Consider the following 19,601-nt stretch of genomic DNA (forward strand, 5'->3'; position numbering starts at 1 on the left):
TCGATGAGCGGCGTGTAGGTCCGTGCCCGGGATCTGAACCCGCAAACCCCTGGCCGCTGAGGCAGAGCAAGTGAACTCAACCACTCTTCCACTGGGCCAGCCCCTATCAACTTTTTCTTCTTAATTTTTCCCTACTCTGAGATCATGAAAATTTTCTCATATTAGTCCGATTTTTGTATTTAACATCTGTCATTCTCTTCTCAGCAGACTTAAGCCATCTAAAGAAAATTCTGTAAGCAGTAGTTTCTCAACAACGCTCTGCTGAAGGAATGAAAGCCAAGCAGGCCTGGGTGCCCACAGCTAGCATCTCATCTGATCTTTACGACCACCTCATTTCCCAAGTGGGGAAACTGAGGCTCAGAGAGGAAGAGTGACAGGACTAAGGAACACAGGGCTCTCAGGTACATGGGCTTCCAAGTTACTTTCTGAGGGCCAGCCTGGCTACTTCCTAAGCAGTAAGTCCATGGACAAATTACTTAGCCTCTCTGAGCCCCTCGCTTCCTCACCCGTACAAGAGAAAACACTTTCTTATTGTGGAAGAAAAAATGTTTGCAAAGATCTTAGTTGTGAGGCTAGTTCATACTAAGTGTTCAACAAAGAACAGGATGAAAATGTACCAAATAAAAGTGTAACTCACTTGAGCCCCTAGCTGTGATGCCCATGCTCTTTCTGCCTCCCTATGAGAGCAGGACAACCAGCAAGAGCACTGCCCACTCCTCCAGAGGCCAGGAGAGCACATGAGGATGGGCAGGGGAACTCTTACCCACTCTTAGCTGGTCCACCCTCTTCCTGCCACCTCTCACTCCCACTGACTTTTCCTCCAGGTGCTGCCTAGCCCAGCTGTTGACTTCACTGACAACTGGAACACCACAGCCCATATGGATCCCAGGAAGAATCAACCCACACCCTCTCCCACATCACTAAGGGATTGAGACACTCCGAGGCACCTGCTGGAGGCCCATGTGGCTGGGGCGGCTGCCCTCCAGGCTGGGAAGGAAGCTGCTACTTTCAACCTGCACTGATAAGGAGGGCAGCACACCTGGTCAGTCTCTGGTGAAAAGGCGACTCCCAGCCTACCTGCTGTTCACACACGAAGCCCAGTCATGAAGGCCACTGACTTTATTGATTTAAAAAACTCTGTAAGGACAGTGACTGTTCTGCCAAAAAACGAGCCAAATGGCATAAAACAGACCACAGGTGAGGGTGGGAGTGAGGATAGGGGCCAGGAATCCACTCAGAAAAGCTGGTAATTGTCAACATGAAACTGGCAGGGGAAGGGGAAGGCAGGTGCATGCAACAGCGAGATTTCCAAAAAAGTTGAAATGGTGAAGGGAGAGAACTCCCCAAAGACTCGAGTACATCGGAGGTGAGACACAACAGCAACCTTTTCCTTTGTAGAGGACGGGAGAGGAGTCCCCACTTGGCTGCAAACTCTGGAGACTCAAGGCTAGGGCTGGGGTTTGGGGGCTCTGTGGGGAGCATCACAAGAAGGCGTCGCACCACTCTCGCAGGCACCCAAAGCAGTCCCGGGACTGCTTGGCGTTGGCGCCACACGTGTCCTTCAGCCATTCCCGGAAGAGGTCTTCATCTTTCTTTAGCACCAGAAACTGGCCAAGGACCACGTAGGCCTGCAAAACAGGCAAAGAGGAAATGCCATTAAGCACTCTGTGGGACTAAGAACAAGACCCTTAGTGTGGCATCAAAGCACAGGAGCCTGGGAGGCAAGGCAGGCTCTGGCTATGTCTTCAGATTACACACCCCCCACAAGTACACTCACATTCCTCACTCCCAAACTACAGGAAATATTGCAGTCTGTCCCTACCCGGCCCCCAGCCCTCCCCAGGTGCACGCAACCACCCCACACCTTGTCAAAGCCCCTTTCCTCCAGCTTCTTGCCCAGGACTTCACCAATCCCGGCCAAGCTCCCCACTGGCTTTTCCCCCATGGGCTCTGCCACGAAGTCTCGGTGCTTTTGAGAGGTTGTCATCTTGATCAGGCTGAATCTGGGAATCCCAAGAAAAGGTAGGTTAGGGCTGAAAACCTGGGCACTCCAGAAAGCCCATGAGCAATCTCATTAAGAGGAAGCTGAACCAGCCATGATGGTGGTTTTACTCGAGTCCCCTCATTTCACGGATGAGAAAATTGAAACCAAGGAGATTCTTTTCCCCACTATTCAAGAGAAATCTCTTCCGCTCCCCGTGGGAACTAGGTTTTGGTATTGTTCCAGAGGAAAATCTATCCTGCTCTAACAGGTGGCGCGCGCGGAGCAGTGGGAAGAGTCCCAGGGTGAGTAGCCAGGAGCCGCCCTGAGGCTGTCACTCCCTCTGTGACCTTGGCTGTGCAAAGAAGGCACTGGTTGTACCTGGACCGGCCACCTGCTCTGAAAAACGAGTGGTCGGCCTGCCCCACACGCCCCACAGCGCTCACAGGGCGCAGGCGCAGGCCGGAGCGCGCACACCCGCTCCTCCAGCCCCGCGGGGTCCCCGCCTGGGCTCCGCCCCCAGCGCGCCCCGCCCCGCCCCCTCCGCGCGCCTACGCGCCCACGCGCCGCCCCGCCCTCTCCCTGCATCGCGGCCAAGCCCTCTGCGAGGGCGCATCTTCCGTCCCGCCTGGCACATGCGGCCCCTTCCCTCCTCTCTTCCCCGCGCCTCCTCTGGCCTCCAGCCCGGGCCCCGCTCTGCGGCTCGCGCTCACCCGCGGCTCCCGTTCCCGTAACGGCTCCTCCCGCCACCGGCTGCTCCCGCCGCTACCTCAACCCACTAGAACTTTCTTCCACTTCCGCTTCCGGGTCGCCTCAAGAGCCGCCTTAAAAAAAAAAAAAACCCAAATTGGGCACTTCTAGCCGCCTAGAGCCATAGAGATGAGGCGCTCCGGAGCTCGACGGTGCCCTTAGTAGGCGCTTCTTTCTGGTCGCTTCGCGGGAAGCGGGGGTCCTTTCTATGATCTCGCTTCTGGGATAGCATTTCCGGTCTCAGGGAGCGGAGGCCTCGGAGGAGAAAACTTCATTTCCTCGCTGCCCGGCTCCCGGAACTCTAGGACTTAGCCTCGGCCGACCTGGCGGGGGGAAGAGTTAGAGAGACGGACAAGGGGCGGGGGCGGGGGTGGCCGAGAGCTTCCGAGAGCGCCGGAAGTACGGTGCTCGGAAGGGACCGACGCAGGCTGACTTGCGTTGTCCTCGTCGGCGTCGAGCTTGTAGGAGTCGGGAGGGATGCGGAGGTGCGGGAGACCTGAGTCCGAGTCGACACCACCGTCGTGACCGCCGGCAAGTCCCTTTTCTGTGCCTTCCTTGGCTCAGCTGCCAAGTGTGTCGTGGAGGAACCGCTCTTAGCCTCCAGCCTGGAGAAACGGGGTCGTTCAGGCAGCACTCGTGGGAGACGAGGGCCAGAGAGTAAGTGTGGGTCTCTCTCTGAGCGTCTTTCCTGCGGGATAGGGAGGGAGGAGGGGTAGGCGGGCAACTAGAGGTGACACTTCGGAGTTTCCTTTGGAAACCATCGATCTTGGTGGTACCAGTGCTTGTCTTCTCAGTAGCCAAGTCACAAATATCGCAGGTGCCGCAGACCAAGCCGGCTCACCCTGACTTTCAGTTAATTCATTCCTAGCTTGGACTATCGCGATGGTCTCCCGCCTGGTCTCTACCTGTAATGTGTTGAGAGATTGAGCATCTGTGTTGTGTGGCTATGCTATGCCTGTAATGTACAAGCGTGCTGAGAACGATACGATTTATCTCATCCTCCTTCCCGAGCTGTTACCAGAATGATTTATTACTCTAGAACACGTAGTTTTTATGATTATGCTAGTACTTACAATATGAGTTTTATGTGTCATACACCATGCTAAGGGCTCTCTTGTCATTTTCTCCTAATAACAATGCTTTGCGTTAGCTATTATTTTTTTTGAGGCCTAGGGAAGTTGAGCACCTAGGAATAGCCAAGATAGGGTTTGAATCGAAGCAATTGGATTTCAGAGCCGACATTCTTAACCAGGACGCTGTGTCACTCCTCAGTAAAAGGCTCCTCCTCATCTTCAAAACAGTTCTGGGTTCTGAGCCTGCTGTCCAAGAAACTCAGAAGGAGGAGTTGACAGTCTCTGCGTCCCTCACCTGCCTGGGACAGGACCCGGCATGTCTCAGGCCACCAAGAGGAAGCATGTGGTGAAGGAGGTGCTGGGGGAGCACATGGTGCCCTCTGATCAGCAGCAGATCGTGAGGGTGAGTGGCATTGGGCACAGGCTGCTCTGCCCACTACTCCTCCACTCCCATTGGGCCCCTGGGGTGAGAGCAGGGTGCAGTGTAGCTCAGAGGGTGTTCAAGCTGGCTGATCAGCCTGACTGGTTCTTGGTCTCTCCTGGACCAGGTACTCAGGACCCCAGGGAACAATCTGCATGAAGTGGAGACAGCCCAGGGGCAGCGCTTCCTGGTAAGCATGCCTTCCAAATACCGCAAGAACATCTGGATCAAGAGAGGTGAGAGAGGCAGCTCGGGGGGGGGGGGGGGGCAGAACCATTTTCCTTGGCTTTGGCTTTCCCCACTGCCAGCGGGACTGACTGTCTTTTCTCCTCTTGGTGTTCAGGGGACTTTCTCATTGTTGACCCTATTGAAGAGGGAGAAAAGGTGAAGGCTGAGATCTCCTTTGTGCTCTGCAAGGACCATGTGCGCTCTCTGCAGAAGGAGGGGCTCTGGTAGGGTAGTCCCCTTGGTCTTTCTGGCTTCTGGGGGGATTGACTTCCTAGCTGTGGAACTGGGGGAGGGAAGATCATGGCATCCCAGGCGGGGACAGCTGGAAACAGCTTTTTGGCTGAAAGATTTCTCTTTCCTTTCTGACCCTGGCTCTTCTCTTGGCACAGGCCTGAGGCCTTCTCTGAAGTGGCTGAGAAACACAACAACAACAGGAACAGGTGAGAAACAAGCCTTGGGATAGGGAGGACAGAAAATAGGGGTTCAGGCCTTGGTGTCTTGAGGGAAAAATAGAGCTTTTCTTTCTCCCTACATAGGGTTCCTGGTGAGAACTCTTAAACGTGTGGTATAATATATGGTTACGAGCATGGCTTGAAAGTCAGAGGCCCTGGGTTAAAATCTTAGCTTTGCCACTTATAACTGAGTGACTTGAAGCAGTTTACTTAATCTCTTAAGCCTCAATTTCATCACCTTTAAAATGGGAGCTTTGGGGCCGGCCCAGTGGCATAGTGGTTAAGTTCACGCGCTCCCCTTCAGCAGCCCCGGGTTCACGGGTTTGGATCCTGGGCGCAGACCTACACACTGCTCATCAAACCATGCTGTGGTGGTGTCCTATATACAAAATAGAGGAAGACTGGCACAGATGTTAGCTCAGGGACGATCTTCCTCAAGCAAAAACAGAAAGATTGGCAACAGATGGTAGCTCAGGGCCAGTCTTCCTCACTGAAAAAAAAAGAGGGTTGGGGGGAGCTTTGTGAGGGTTAAAGGAATCAGTGTTTATGAAATTGCTTAGTATAGTACGTGGTATATAACGTGGGTCCACTGAGTGTTAGTCAGTGGTGGTAGAATGGTTGTTATTAAAACCTGTGGCTCTAGCAAACTTTTGAGGGGGGTTGGGAGGTAGTCTTTAGGCTGTTTTTGCTCTGCCTCTCTCCTTGTCTGATTTGCGGAGCCCTGGCTGCTTGGCCATATGGTCCTCCTTTTTGTGGGCCTCCTTTATTGCAGATCTGGTTTCCCCAGAAGGCATTGGGCTAACTCTTTCTTTTTTCCCCATGTAGACAGACTCAGCCAGAACTCTCAGCTGAGCCGCAGTCATCAGGAGAAGAGTCCAGCTCTGAAGACGATTCCGACCTCTTTGTTAACACCAACCGCAGACAGTATCATGAGAGTGAGGAGGAAAGCGAAGAGGAGGAGGTGGCCTGAGACCCCAGAACCCACTTTTCCTCTTGCTCAGAGACTCTTTGGCTCCTCTGAGCATGGACATTCCCAGGGTGCTCTGCAGGTCTTCCCCACTGGATGGGGACAAGGCAGAGCCCCTCTCTGAACTGACCTTCTGACCCAGGAGAATTAAACCCCTGGTGGGTGGTGACTTGTGCTGGTGTCCGAGTCCCTTTCTGGAGGGAAGAGGGACTTGTGATGAAGTTAAAACCTGCTCCTTGGTGGAGGCCTCACGAGCAGGTGGGCTGAATGGGCAGGAAATGGGGAATAGCTGGAATTTTCCTAGGTTCTTTCTGTCTCTCATTGGGCACTTAGAAGGTGCCAGGCCCTGTACTGTGGCTCCTTGCATGTATTTAGTAACTGGGGACAGTCCCACTTCATTGCCTGCTTCTGGTTAATGCTGATTCAGGCATTCAGGATTACAGCCATAGGGCCTAGTGCCCGTCTGCCTCTGTGAGACACTCAGGACAAATTTCATAGCACCTCGTGAGTGCTTTCCCTGCCTTTCTACACTTTTTTTGTGTGAGGAAGATCAGCCCTGAGCCAACATCTGCCAACCCGCCTCTTTTTGCTGAGGAAGATTGGCCCTGGGCTAACATCCGTGCCCATCTTCCTCCACTTTACATGGGACACCGCCATAGCATGGCTTGCCAAGTGGTGTGTTGGTGCACGCCCGGGATCTGAACTGGCGTACCCTGGGCCACCGCAGCAGAGCACACGCACTTAACTGCTTGCGCCACCGGGCCGGCACCCTTTCCCTGCCTTTCTAGTCACCTGTGACGGCAGGAGTGCCCACCTCTATGCTACTAAGTACATCCCCTGGTTGGTGGCCTCCTTGTGGCTACTCAGACCGTCACTCCTCACCCCTCTCGCAAACCACATCATCTCGCTTTTCCTTTGAGTCTTTTACCTCTGGGTATGTACTCTCTCTTCATTGCTGGTATTGACCTTCACTGCTCAGTCGCTGAAGAGTTTACCTTCTGGCTTAGAGTCTTCTACCCCGGCTTATGTCATTATTTTCTACATCCCATGGAGGGTCTGTTCAGTGCTATGGCCCCGTAGTTCCTTGATATCTCATCACTAACACCCTTGTCTTCTCTTCCAGGCCTGCTGCCTACATGCCTAGTCACTCCCTGGACCCCTGACCTTGCTAGAAATTGCAGCACCTTTTGAATTCAAATAGCTGTACAGTCATTGCCTTCTGGCTTTCTTGCTTATGTACTTAACTACTGCCTCTGCAAGAATTATCTTCATCCTCCAAATCAGTCCTGCCACATTCTCACCATTATGCTCCTGTCTTCACTTCCCTCCTTGTGCAGCATCAGTTCCACAGTCCACCCCCTCCACTCTTTTGTCTCCCTCCATTGTATTCATCTGGTAAAACCCTAACCCTGGCCAGCCCAGTCATTCACCTCTGTGCCTGCACCCAAGTTACTGCCAGAGACAACAGCCAACCTGGCGTACTCGTTTTACCTTAAATTCATAATTACAAACCTCAGATGAGCAGTCAACACTGCCTAGCAGGTATTTCAAAACTTGTGTCATATCTGTCAATTCTCCCTTCCTCTGCTAGTTACCAACCACAGTTCTTACTTCATTGAGAAATAGTAGCCATTGGAGGGAACTCTCACCTCCCTATTACCAACATCGCAGATGTGCTCATGGATCTTCCTTTTTACTTCCCATTGTAATCCACTGGGACTTCAGCCTTTCCTCTTGTGCTTTGGAGCCTGTCTCTCCTCTTTCTTAAGGGCTTTTTGTGGGTTTTGTATTTTTGTCATCCTTTCTACTGCATGTGTGAGCATCAAATGTGCTGTAGTCTCCCATCTAAAAAACAACCAGGAAAACCTGTCACTGATCCCACATCCTCTCCAGCTACCACTTGGTTTATCTGCTCCTCAGTCACTTTCTCTTATGTTTGTTTAGTATAGCTTTAAATATATACACGTGTATAGGTACATGTGTATCTATACACATGAAAATGTATATGTGTGTATATATATACACAAAAACTAAACTTCAGATGAGTTGAAGAGTATATACACGTATCTATCTTTAACTGTTCTGAAGTTTATTTTTTATGGGAGATAGCTTTTTTTCCTAAAGGGCTAGCCGCTTGTCCCTGTATCATTTATTGAATGGGTCATTCTTTCCTCACTGATTTTAAATACCTTTTTAAAATAAACTAAACTCCTGCAGGTATTAAAATCTGTTTTTGCAATTTCTAATCTGTCCCGTTGGTCTAATGTACACATACTATATATTGTACCGTGATTGCTATCTCATAGCACCCTCACCCCTGCCCCTCTGTTTCTTGAAAGTTTCTCATTTTCTCTTACGTAAGAACTTTAGAACGAACTTGTCAATTTTGATTTAGAAGTCCTATTGAGATGTTCATTGGTATGGCTTTAAATCTCATAGTTTGATTTGGGGAGAAGTGGTATTTCAGTTGTGAATCTTCCTACCCGGAGATGAGGTATGTACGTTCTTTTGTCAGGTGTTGTCTTCATATGGGTCTTTTACATTTCTAGTTCGGTTTTAGTCCTAGCAGTTTTAGAGTTCTTTGTTGTTATGAATGGGATCTTTTGAAATTACATTTCTAACCATCACTGGCACATAGGACAGCTATCTCTGTGTGCTCACCTAGTTGATGTAGGTGAATTCTCATTAGTTCTAATAATTCAGTTCTCTTGGCTTTCTAGGTAGAGAGTCAAATCATATCCGACTAGTGGCAGTTTTATCGTATCCTTTACACTCATTTCTTTTTCTTGTGAATTAGAGGCCAGAACCTCCAGTACACTGTTGAATGGCACCCTCATTTGTTCCTGTCTTAGTGGGAGTGGTTCTCATGTGTCATCACAAAATGTGATTCTTGCTTTAGGTTTCTGGTAGATAACCTTCACTAGGCTGAAGATGTTTCCTTCTGTTCCTAGCTTACTGAGGATTTTTTTCCTTTAATCAACACTGATGAATTTCAACATCTATTGAGATAATCAGAAGATTTTATTCTTGTACTGATTTACATTAATAGGTTTCCAAATGTTGAACCATCCTTGCATTCTGATGTAAACACTGCTTAGTTTTATAGTATATTATTTAGGATTTTTGTTATCTATATTTGGGCCAACCTCACTTTTTATTTTAATGATCTCCCTGTCCCATTTTGATAATACCATTATGCTAGTTTTGTAGAATGGGTTTGGAGACATTTAATCTTTTTCTTTGGGCTTGAATAATTTCTAGGAAAGAAATGTGTTTCTTCAAAGTTTGGTAGAATTTATAAAAACATCTCTGTTTGATGCCTTTTTTAGGGGTAGATCTTTGACTGCCTTTTAATTTCCTCTGTGACATTTTATCAGGTTTTCTATCCTCAAGTCAATTTTGGTAATTTATACTTTTTTAGGAGCATGTATTTCATGTATATTTATGCTTTTCTGGGCAAAAAGTCATACATAGTATTTCTCTCATTTGGGACTTCTTATAAGTGACAAAATCTAACTTGAACTAGCAGATGCAAACAAGAGCTCACTGGCCTGAGGTCTAAGAGTACAGCTTTGGGCAGAGCTGATGCAGGGCCAGCATGATTTCATTAGGGCTCTCTCATTTGTTTCTCAGATCGTCTCTGCTCCTCTTGGTTGATCAATCCCTTTCTCCCTACAGGTGTTTTTTGCAGGAAGCTCCAGTTTATACTCAGTCCTTACAAAGAGTTCCCTCTTCAGCATTGTTGTATTTCTGGGAAGACTGATTGGTCTTGCTCAGGTCACTTGCTCTTTCCTGAGCAATCACTGTGGCCAGGGCTGAGTAGGGGGGATAGAAGATTGGGGGGAGGCAAGGTGAGCCACATCTGATCCATGTGACATGCATTTCCCACAGAATGGAATAAGGGGGCAAGAAGTGAGAGCAGATAAACCCAACAAACGTTTGTCCTGTGTTCTGTGTATTTTATTTTCTTTGACTAGCTTTGCAAGATGTCTGTTGACTTTATTAGCCTTTTCCTTCTGTTTCTTTGGGTTTATTTGCTCATTTCTAGCTTCTTGAATTGTATGCTTAACTTAATTTCAGTCTTGTTTTTTAACATATTTAGGGCTATAAATTTTCCTCTAAATACTCCTTTGGCTGTTCCCCATTTTATCATGTGTATCTGTGATTTTTTTGGCTTTGTATCTGTAAGCTTGGCCTTTTGTTTTTGTCCAGCCCTCAGTAAGTCTGTGATTTGCCTAATAACGTCTTCCGTGACCCCCCCCCCAAACCTTTTAATCTCCACTTCTGCATCTCTTATCAGCTATTTAGCTCCTGTGGGTTGTAGCTAAGAATCTTGATGGACATAGAGTTCTAGTATTCTGCATACTACTCCCCTTTGTCCTTCTCTGAAGCTGAATTCCACGTCTGTTCTCCCAACTGAGTGGTGGATTCCAACCACGGATGAATAGATCTCCCAGAATGAGCTGAGTGTTTTAAGAGCCACAGCCAGTCTGTGTGAGTGAGACTTGTGGCCCTTCAGACTCTGAGCCTCTGTCACTTTAGGGCCAACCTTTACAGCCAGGCCATTTTCCCTAGAGCTTCCCCATGCAGCTCACTGCATCCAGCCACCTGTATATGTGTGCGAGGCGTGCACACGGCAATCTGAGCTAGCCACGTGGTTTTTCTCCTTTAATCTGTAAATGTGGTGAGATATCTTGACAATTTCTCACATTAAGACGTCTTTGCATTCCTGGAATAAAAAAGTCATGATGTATTTTTGAATATATTGCTGGATTTGGTTTTCTGATATTTGGGGGTATTTTGGCATCCAGGCTCATAAGATGGTTTAAGCTTTCCCTTGTGTGGTTGTTATATCAAGATTATGCCAACCTCATAAAATGGGTTGGAGAGCATTCTTTCCTTGTATTTCCATTACAAGTGTTTGTATACGGTTGGAATTTTGTGTTTCTAAAATTTTCGGTAAAACTTAACTATAAAACCAACCATGCCTGGCATTTTTGGGGTGGGTGGGTAGATTTTTAACTATATTTTTATTGATAATAGATTGCTCACATTTTTGTTCTTGAGTCAGTTATATTTTCAAGGAAAAATATTTTCATGTATTCTCATTTTATCTGTGGTTTCAAATTTATTGGCACAAAATTGTTTGTAGAATTGCCTTATGTTTATAACTTTGTGTCCAAAGTTATGTCCCCTTTTTTATATCTAATATTATTTGCGCTTTCTTTTTTTATCCTGTCAGTCTTGGCAGAAGTTCATTTATTAGTCTCTTCAAAGCACCAGCTTTTTGTCGTCGTTCTTCAGTATTGCTTTCTTCCGTCTTAATTTCTGCTCTTACCATGTTCCCCTTTACGTATACTCCCTTGGGTTTACGCTGTGGTTCTTTTCCTGACCCCTGTGGTTGTGTGCTTAACTCGAATCTTCAGCGTTACTTCCTCCCCCACCCCAAACTATTTAGGGAATTTTCAAACCTGAAGAAAAAGTGAAAGAATTGTAAAATAAGTACCTGTATACCCTTCAACAGGATCACCAATTTATAACATTTTTTGCCACATTCTATGTTTTTATATACACAACACATAGATTTTACCTTTAGTTGTTAAATCTCTTTAACTTCTTTTGATTTAGAAGAAACGCCTTAATGGTTTTGTTTTGTTTTTCCTTAAATGGACCTTTTTGACAAGTTCAGGCTAGTGAAGTTCAGATCTTACATCACGCATTTGGATTTGTGTGAATGTTTTTGCAGACTTAGATTTGGGTTAAACAATTTTAGCAAAAATAGCCTAGAGCTGACGTGCTGTTCTGCGTCACCAGGGGTAGAGCTGACGTGCGTCTATTGCTTGTTGCTCAGGAGTCACGTGATGTGGGGTGTCCAAATATCGGCGAGGCTAATTTTGATTGCCTGGCTAAAGGGATGGCTTCTAAATCATTTCCTTATAAGGGTACCATTTTCCCTTTGTAATTAGGTAATTTGTGGGACAGTCTTACCTCTTAAGGCTAAAATTTCCCTTGATGCAGCTCTATATGTTTTTGTATCTAGTTTTGGGGTGTTTTTTTTTTTATTAAAATACTGATAAAATTTACCATCTTAACCATTTTTAAGTGTACAGTTCAGTAGTGTTAAGTACATTCACATTGTCATACAGCCAATCTCCAAACGTTTTCATACCCATTAACAAGTCCCCCTTTGCAACCCTTCCCCAGGCCCTGACAACCACCCACCAGTCTACGTTTTGTTTCTAGAGTTTGACTAGATGCCTCAAGTAAGTGGGATCATACAATATTTGTCTTTGTGTCTGGCTTATTTCACTTTGCATAATGCCCTCAAGGTTCTCCCACGTTGTAGCACGTGTCAGAATGCCCTTCCTTCTTAAGGCTGAATAATATTGCATTGTACCTATAGACCACATTTTGCTTATCCATTCATCCGTTGATGGACACTTGGATTCCTTCCACCTTTTAACTGTTGTGAATAATGCTGCTATGAACAGGGTGTGCAAATACCTCTTTGACACCTTGCTTTCAGTTCTTTTGGAGATATACCCAGAAGTGGAATTGCTGGATTATACAGTCATTCTATTTTTAATTTTTTAAGAAACCACCACCATACTGTTTTCCACTATGGCTGCACCATTTTACATTCCCACCAATACTGCATAAGGGTTCCAATTTCTCCACACCCTCGACAACACATTATTTTTTGTGTTTTTTTAAGAGATTTCTTTTTTTTTTTTTTGAGGAAGATCCGCCCTGCGCTACCATCTGTTGCCAATCTTCTTTTTTTCTCCCCAAAGCCCCAGTACATAGTTGTGTGTCATGGTTGTAGAATTGTAGCTCTTCTTTGTGGGATGCCACCTCAGCATGGCTTGATGAGCAGTGCGTAGGTCCTCGCCCAGGATCTGAACTGGTGAACCCTGGGCTGCCAAAGCGGAGCGCACAAACTTAACTGCTGCACCACCGGACTGGCCCCTGTATTTTGTCCTTTTTTTTGATAGTAGCCATCCTGATAGGTGTGAAGTATCTAGTATTTTAATTATAGTTTAATTTTGAATGTTTTCTGATTTTCATTATGATTCATTTTTTGGTCAATAAATTGTATTTTAATAATTAATTGGTTATTTTTAATAATGTAAGCACCTTCAAACCCACCACTACTAAACAAAAGCTAGGACTTGACAATAACCCAAACGACCATATGCGCCCCCCACCCCGCACACCCGGCCCCCACCCATCCCATTCTGTTCTCCCACCCAAGGTAACCATCTCAAATTCCATGTGCCTTTGGTTTCTTTTTATATGGTTTTCTTATATTTAAAAGTTATTTTTAACCTTATGAAAAGCATATGCTGAATGTCGTATTTTGGGGCGGACTTCTTTCATTTAATAATTTGTTATTATTTAATTATTCACTTAATTAACTTCTTTCATTACATTACTGTGATTCCCCTTATTGCTCTTTGTTGCTGTGGTTCATTTGTTTTGATTGTCAGTATTTCCTTGTGGGACAATTTACCCATTTACTCTCCTGCTGATGGCCTTTGGGTTCTTCCCATATTTTTGCTGTTGTAAACATTCTTGTACGTGTGTCTTTGTACATGTGGGAGACTTTCTCTTGGGACAGTTTGTAGGCGTGGAATTGCTTTGTCACAACTTTAGGCAATGATGCCAGATGTTTTCCAAAGTGTCTGCCCCGACTGACATTCACCAGCAGTGGATCCCTCAGGAGGATTGAATGATTTCTTCCTGTAGTCTGTCAATTTTTGCTTAATATATTTTGAGTTTATGTTGTTAAGTACAACATGTTTAAAATTGCTGTCCCTTTTTGTGAATTGAACCCTTCACTAGGGAATAACTTTCCATCCCTACAGATGCTTTTAATCTTAGTTTCTTTCATCTGGTGTTAGTATAGTTGCCCCAGATTTCTTCTGGTTAGTATTTTTGCCCACTAAGTCTTCTTCCATCCTTTTACTCTCAATTTGTGCATGTCGCCATGCTTTAGATGTCTCTATGTGTATCTGGATTCTTAAAAATTGAATCACTAATTTTCTTTTAACTGATACATTTAGTCCATTTAACTCATTGTAATAATTGGTATATTGGGACCCATCTGTCATATTTGAATGACAGTTTCGGTGGATGTAAAGTTCTAGATTTTAAATTCTTTTCCTTCAATACTTTGAAAATACTACTTCATTGTCTCCTTACATCTAGTGTTGCTATTGAAAAATCTGAATCAGTCTGATTCTCTTTCCTTTGTATGTGGTATGTTTTTTCTCTCTGTAAGCGTTATCTCTGATATTCTTAAAGTTCTAGATGATGTATGTAGCTGTGAGTAATTCCTTCCGCCCCCCCCCCTTTTGGCGCTCTTTGGGCTTTTTTGATCCAAAGTGCTTCATATTTGTATTATTCCAGGAAATTTGTCTTCATTATTTCTTCAAATATTTTCTCCCTTCATGTTTATATTTCTCTCTAGAATTCTCATTATTCAGATGTTATCACCTTTACTTCTATCTTCCATATCTCTTAGCTTTTCTTTTACATTTTTTATTTCTTCAGTCCTTCCTCTTAGAAGGTTTTGTCAATCTGGTCTTCTAATTCACTGTTTCATTCCTAAACTGTATGCTTTCTGTTGTATATCCCATCTATGGTGTTCTTTATTTCAGCTCAGGTTGAGTTCTCTAGCAGGGTTAAACTACAGGTGACTATACTGGAAATTTCTCCTATGGAGAACTCTGGGAGCCAGTGTCTGACACACCTCAGCGATAGCCCGCTGTGGGGCAAGGCAGCTGGGTATTTTCCCATCAGCTCCCACCAGCCATTGTTGGAGGGCTGCTTCTGGAGGCGTTAGCTACCGGCCCACCCATGCGGGGGTGACCAGGCTTCAGGGACCAGGATGTCCTCAGGGAAAGACTGGCAGGTGCTGGCTGTTGAAATCTGGCCAGCACGAATCTGTTACGTGCTGAGGGAATACGTGTGGGATTCTACAGAGCATGCACTTCTCAGCAGCAGGAGGAAGGCCATAAATGCAAATGCCCTGGAGCCAGTGCGTACTGGTAGAATATAATTTGCAAAGCTAAGATCAATTCCATGGCTCTGAAGGAGACGAGGCTCAGTGGCAGGCCTTGGTCTACAGCTTCCCGATCTTCCAAGGCGTCCTATTGCCTGGAAGGGGCCTGTTCAGACTTGGTTTCTTGTCTGGTGGTCCAGTACAAAGGCCTTAGTACAATTCCTAAACTCAAGCCTGCTTATTGTGACCCCTGCTGGTAGCTTCCATAAATGTAGAAGGAATACAGAGTGTTCTGGAGTATCGGAGTGGAGTATCTGGAGTGGAGTAGGCTGCCTTCTTGTACAAAGAAGCCAAATTGGTGTAGGGCCTCTTTCTTTGTAGTTAGAAGCATAGGCCAGCAATTTATCCTTAGTAGTTGCCCAGATGTCCTCTAAGGAAGTTACTTGCCTTGCAGGACCCTGGATCTTGTCTTCATTCAAGGTCCAACCATCTCTGTTTACCTGTATCTGAGGAGCGTGCAAGGTGGTGTGGACGGTCTCCTCAGGATCCACTGTCAGAACAGCGTCGATGTAATGGAAAGTCAGGACACCCCACAAGTGGCTTGTGTTGTGCTCAAGTCTGGTCCATTGATGACATATTGCAAGCGAATCCAAAGTCCCTGTGGAAGGTGTAAAGGCACATTGCGTGTCTTGCCTGGTGACACAGAGGAATAAAGCATTAGCAACGTCCAAGGCTGTCTACCCGTTGCCAGAAGTGGCAGCAATCTTCTCAGTTATTGTTATAATAGAGTCTGAAGATGCTAAAATATTCACTGCGTTATGTAACCCTTGCTGGTTCACAGTGAGCCGCCAAGTACCAGAAACCTTTGTTACTGACCAGTCCAGCCTGTTAAACATGGGGCTGGTACTGGGTATCACTCTGCTCTCATCCATTCTTGTATGAGAAGAGTCCTCGCTTCCTCCTTGTGGTAGGCAGTGCGGTTCCATCCGCATGACCGTGGCCCAAGTGAGGAGGTGTAATCAGTTCCTGGCTCTATTCCTTCAGCATTTATAGAAGCTACCAGCAGGGGTCACAATAAAAACATCCAACCAGCAGGTGTCCCTGGGCTGCGGCACGGTAACCGTCCATCCCAACTATACACTCCGATAATGTGACAGTGGTCTCAGTCCAACACGAGGGTCCAAGTGCCCTGACAGCACTTGTGACTGGTCTCCGCTAGAAACACAGGTTCCACAGAGCGGAATTCGCCTACCGGGCGGTATCAGTCCCCTCCCCTCCAGCAGACAGACTGGAGTGTGTGCCGACAGCCCCTGGAGAGAGGCGGGGAGCTGCCCCAGTCATCTTGCAGTTTTAAAGGCCCCAAATCAGGGCGCGGGGGAGCCGTACAGTAGGATCCGTGGCTGTGCCTTCCCCTCCAGAAGCCCCCTTCAGAAAATGGTGGGGGATTCAAGAGGCCGTGGGACCTTGGTGGGTGGGCAGACGGGGTGAGACCGCAGAACTCCAGTCTCTAGAGGGGTCTTCTCCCTGGGGTCCTCCCCACCCCGCTATTTCAATTGTTCCCCTTCTAGAAAATGCTGAAACTCACAGACTCATCTATCTGCCTTGCCTCCCTTCATTGGCCTCGTCTCTGAAGCCAAGTGTCTTCCTCTTTCACATGGGTCCCCAGTCACCTTATGTCTCCCATAATTCAGCATTTTGCCAATCAAGATCTGTCTTACCAATCCTATTTATCATCCGTGGCCACACAGGGCTTTGTGAGAGTGGGCCTCGTCACAGAGGTCCTCCCCTTTCTCGCTTCCCCCTTTCTTTCTGCCCAGGGCTGACAAATCAGACACTTTTGGGACCCCTCCTGTCTGTCTCCTCCCCACCCCCCAAGGTGGAGCATATATTGGCACAGAGGGCAATTTTGCTTCTCTCAGTGTCGCCTGGAGCAGGTGCACAGAAGAGGGAAAGGCCAGGGGTCTGAGGATGGGCAGGTAACGTGGTGTGTCTGCGTTGGGCAGGGGCATGTTAAGTCTGGAAGGTACCGGGCCTGGAATGCCAGGCTAGGGGATTTTGACGAGAATCGCCTGAGATGGCAGGATCTGTTGTGTCAAGAGTTGGGGAGGGGGAAATGGGTGTTTCAGGAAGGGCCAGGACCCAGCCTGGCGGAGTGGAGCGCCTGAGTGAGGCCAACTCCATCTTCCCAGGGTGTTAGGGCCTCAGAGAAATGCCCACGGGGGAGCGACTTTGATTCTCACCACAGCCCCATGAGCGAGGACAGCCATCCCCATCCTGTACCAGTGAAGACATTCAGACCAACAGAATGTAAGAGTTTATCACTAACAGACAGAACAAACTTCCAGAAGATGAACTTCAGAAAGAATGAAAATGACTCCAGAGGAGAGGGCTGAGAGGCAAGAAGGAACAAGGAGCAAATTCGTTAATGGTGATGCTGTCTAATTTGGGGGTGGTTCTTAAAGGTCAAGATAAAGTACTGGAGAACAAAAACACAGAAAAAAAGAGAGGGAGCCGTGAAAATTAAAGGGTTCTAAAGGCTTTGTCTGAAGGGAGAGAGATCTCTTGACTAAGTTTAGACTCTGTTAATACACATGTGAAATGTTCGGGGTAATCTACAAAAGAGTAGAAATAGACTGTATAACTTCCAAGCCAGTTAGAAAGAAAAGATATTAAAAACAATCATTCAAAAAGAAAGCAAGGAAGGAGAAAAACAATAGAAAGTGAGACAAATAGAAAGTATTACTTGTATAGAATAGAAACTACTGTGTTTTTGTTTAAGCAAAAAGGAATTTTCTAGAACATTTTAGGTGACTCATCGTGATGGTTAATTTTATATGTCAACTTGACTGGGCTGAGGCATGGATGCCCAGATAGCTGGTGAAACATCATTTCTTGGTGTGTCTGTGAAGGTGTTGCTGGAAGAGGTTAGCATTTGGATCGGTAGTAGACTGAGTAAAGGAGCCCCCCTCGCCAATGCAGGTGGGCAACATCCAATCCGTTGAGGGCCTAAAAGGAAAAAAAAAATGGAGGAAGGGCAAATTTGTTCTGTTTGTGCTGGGACATACTATCTTCTCTTGCCCTCGGACATCGTTGCTCCTTGGGGCTTCGGATTCAAACTGAGACTTACACCATCAGCTCCCCTCGTTCTCAGGCCTTTGAGACTGAATTACACCACCGACTTTCCTGGTTCTCCAGCTTGCAGATGGCAGATTATGGGAATTCTCAGCCTTCGTAGTCAGGTGAGCCAATTCCTGTAATAAATCTCCTCGTATATATCCTATTGGTTCTGTTTCTCTGGAGAACCCTGACTGATACACTCACGGAATCTCAGGAAGGTCAAGAAACAGTCCTGAGGTTACTCAGCCTGGAGAAACACCAAACTGAAGCTGCCAGTGGCCACAGTTGGGAAAGAGCTGCTCCTGGAGGCGTCTTGCCCAGGACGTCGGCATCGACCCCCATCACCGTTTCCTCTGGAAATTCAATCAATATTAGCGCCTTCACCACCATGGCCACTAGTTTACCTAGAGCTTTTATTTGAAATGGATGATGTATTTTTAGCAAATAGAATGGATATAATTGTGTGGGTTTTTTTATTTAATTGTGTATATTATAAATTATGTCAATAGATTCCCCATGGAGAATCATCCTTATATTTCTGGAATAAACCTCATGGTGTGTTATTCTTTCTATATGGTGTTTTATTTAGAAATCTTGCATTTATATTTATAAGCAAGATTACTTTTTGTAGTATCTTTATCAGACTTGGCTATTAACATTTGATTAACATCATAACGTATGTTAGAGGGATTCCATCTTTTCCTCTGGTCTGGAATAGTTTAAATAGCATTTGAATGATCTGCTATTTAAAGGTAAGATAGAACCATTGAGATCTGGTGCCTTTTTTGATGGTTCAAAGAATAACCACCACAAAGGTTTACATTGTGTTTAGATGTGGAAAACTAACAGTAGCTCTTTATTAGAAGCAACTGTAGCTGGAAGACAGCAAGTTACAGGCCTGGGAAATGACAGACCCTTAGAGAAGAGAGAAAGGAGCCAGCAGGGGCTGCCCAGTAGCTCAGTGGTTAAGTGTGTGCGCTCCGCTGCGGCGGCCCGGGATTCGCAGGTTCAGATCCCAGGCGTGCACCGACGCACCGCTTGTCAAGCCATGCTGTGGCGGCGTCCCATATAAAGTAGAGGAGGATGGGCACAGATGTTACCCCAGGGCCAGTCTTCCTCAGCAAAAAAGGGGAGGACTGGCATCGGATGTTAGCTCAGGACTGATCTTCCTCACAAAAAAAGATAAGAGACAGCAACAGTGGTGAGCTTTTTACTAGTTCTTTACACCTCAAGTGAATAACCACAGGGAGAGTTTACGGACTTTCCTTAATTCTCACACTACACGTTTTTGTTGCTTATGTAATTATCTAAAACAATGCTTGATGTATGTTAGCATGAACTCAATATTTATTTTATATGAGAGAAAGACAAACTTCTTGGAATGTAAGAATCAGCTTATAAAATAATACAGCCTGTGATAGGAATTTACTTTAGCCTAACAAACTTAACTAGTAAGGTAATTTATGACCTTAAAAAGGAAGCCAACATTTCTGATTTCACGTTGCTTTTTCATAACGAGGGGCCTTATAGTTTTTGCTTTCACTATCTTTAGTTACCTTTTCAATCTCTTATTTGGTAATTGATCTATTCATGAATTCTAATTTT

At 46.1% G+C, this 19,601-nt stretch overlaps 2 protein-coding genes across 5 annotated transcripts; one reads left to right on the forward strand and one right to left on the reverse strand.

The window, feature by feature from the left end:
• Window positions 1-1,104: 1,104 nt before the first annotated feature.
• BANF1 (barrier to autointegration nuclear assembly factor 1) lies at window positions 1,105-2,839 on the reverse strand. The gene is made up of 3 exons (XM_004437638.3): window positions 2,695-2,839; window positions 1,865-2,003; window positions 1,105-1,628 (listed from the first exon to the last, which is right to left on the reverse strand). Exons 2-3 carry the CDS (start codon window positions 1,985-1,987, stop codon window positions 1,482-1,484), a joined length of 270 nt encoding a protein of 89 aa, XP_004437695.1. The 5' UTR covers window positions 1,988-2,003; window positions 2,695-2,839; the 3' UTR covers window positions 1,105-1,481.
• Window positions 2,840-3,145: 306 nt separating this feature from the next.
• On the forward strand, window positions 3,146-10,637 carry EIF1AD (eukaryotic translation initiation factor 1A domain containing). Of its 4 annotated transcripts, none has more exons than XM_087422618.1 (6): window positions 3,146-3,388; window positions 3,965-4,207; window positions 4,353-4,461; window positions 4,569-4,677; window positions 4,843-4,893; window positions 5,731-10,637. In XM_087422618.1, the coding sequence occupies exons 2-6, from the start codon at window positions 4,121-4,123 to the stop codon at window positions 5,873-5,875; spliced, it is 501 nt and encodes a 166-aa protein (XP_087278744.1). In that variant the 5' UTR covers window positions 3,146-3,388; window positions 3,965-4,120; the 3' UTR covers window positions 5,876-10,637. The 4 variants fall into 4 exon arrangements, with proteins under 4 accessions (XP_087278744.1, XP_087278745.1, XP_087278743.1 ...); XM_087422619.1 differs by having other exon boundaries at window positions 3,984-4,207; XM_087422617.1 differs by having other exon boundaries at window positions 4,004-4,207.
• The last annotated feature ends 8,964 nt before the right edge of the window (window positions 10,638-19,601 follow it).

The sequence above is a fragment of the Ceratotherium simum genome, chromosome 34, assembly GCF_057802395.1.
Source record: "Ceratotherium simum simum isolate JZ-2026a chromosome 34, ASM5780239v1, whole genome shotgun sequence".
NCBI lineage: Eukaryota > Metazoa > Chordata > Mammalia > Perissodactyla > Rhinocerotidae > Ceratotherium > Ceratotherium simum.

What these genes read in the sequence shown, in the direction of transcription:
- EIF1AD (XM_087422618.1), top strand. Translation starts at nt 4,121, where the DNA reads ATGTCTCAGGCCACCAAGAGGAAGCATGTGGTGAAGGAGGTGCTGGGG. An exon ending in CTGCAGAAGGAGGGGCTCTG is followed by an intron (nt 4,678 to 4,842) that starts GTAGGGTAGTCC and finishes CTCTTGGCACAG; the next exon opens with GCCTGAGGCCTTCTCTGAAG. An exon ending in CACAACAACAACAGGAACAG is followed by an intron (nt 4,894 to 5,730) that starts GTGAGAAACAAG and finishes TTCCCCATGTAG; the next exon opens with ACAGACTCAGCCAGAACTCT.
- BANF1 (XM_004437638.3), bottom strand. Translation starts at nt 1,987, where the DNA reads ATGACAACCTCTCAAAAGCACCGAGACTTCGTGGCAGAGCCCATGGGG. An exon ending in AGGAAAGGGGCTTTGACAAG is followed by an intron (nt 1,629 to 1,864) that starts GTGTGGGGTGGT and finishes CCTGTTTTGCAG; the next exon opens with GCCTACGTGGTCCTTGGCCA.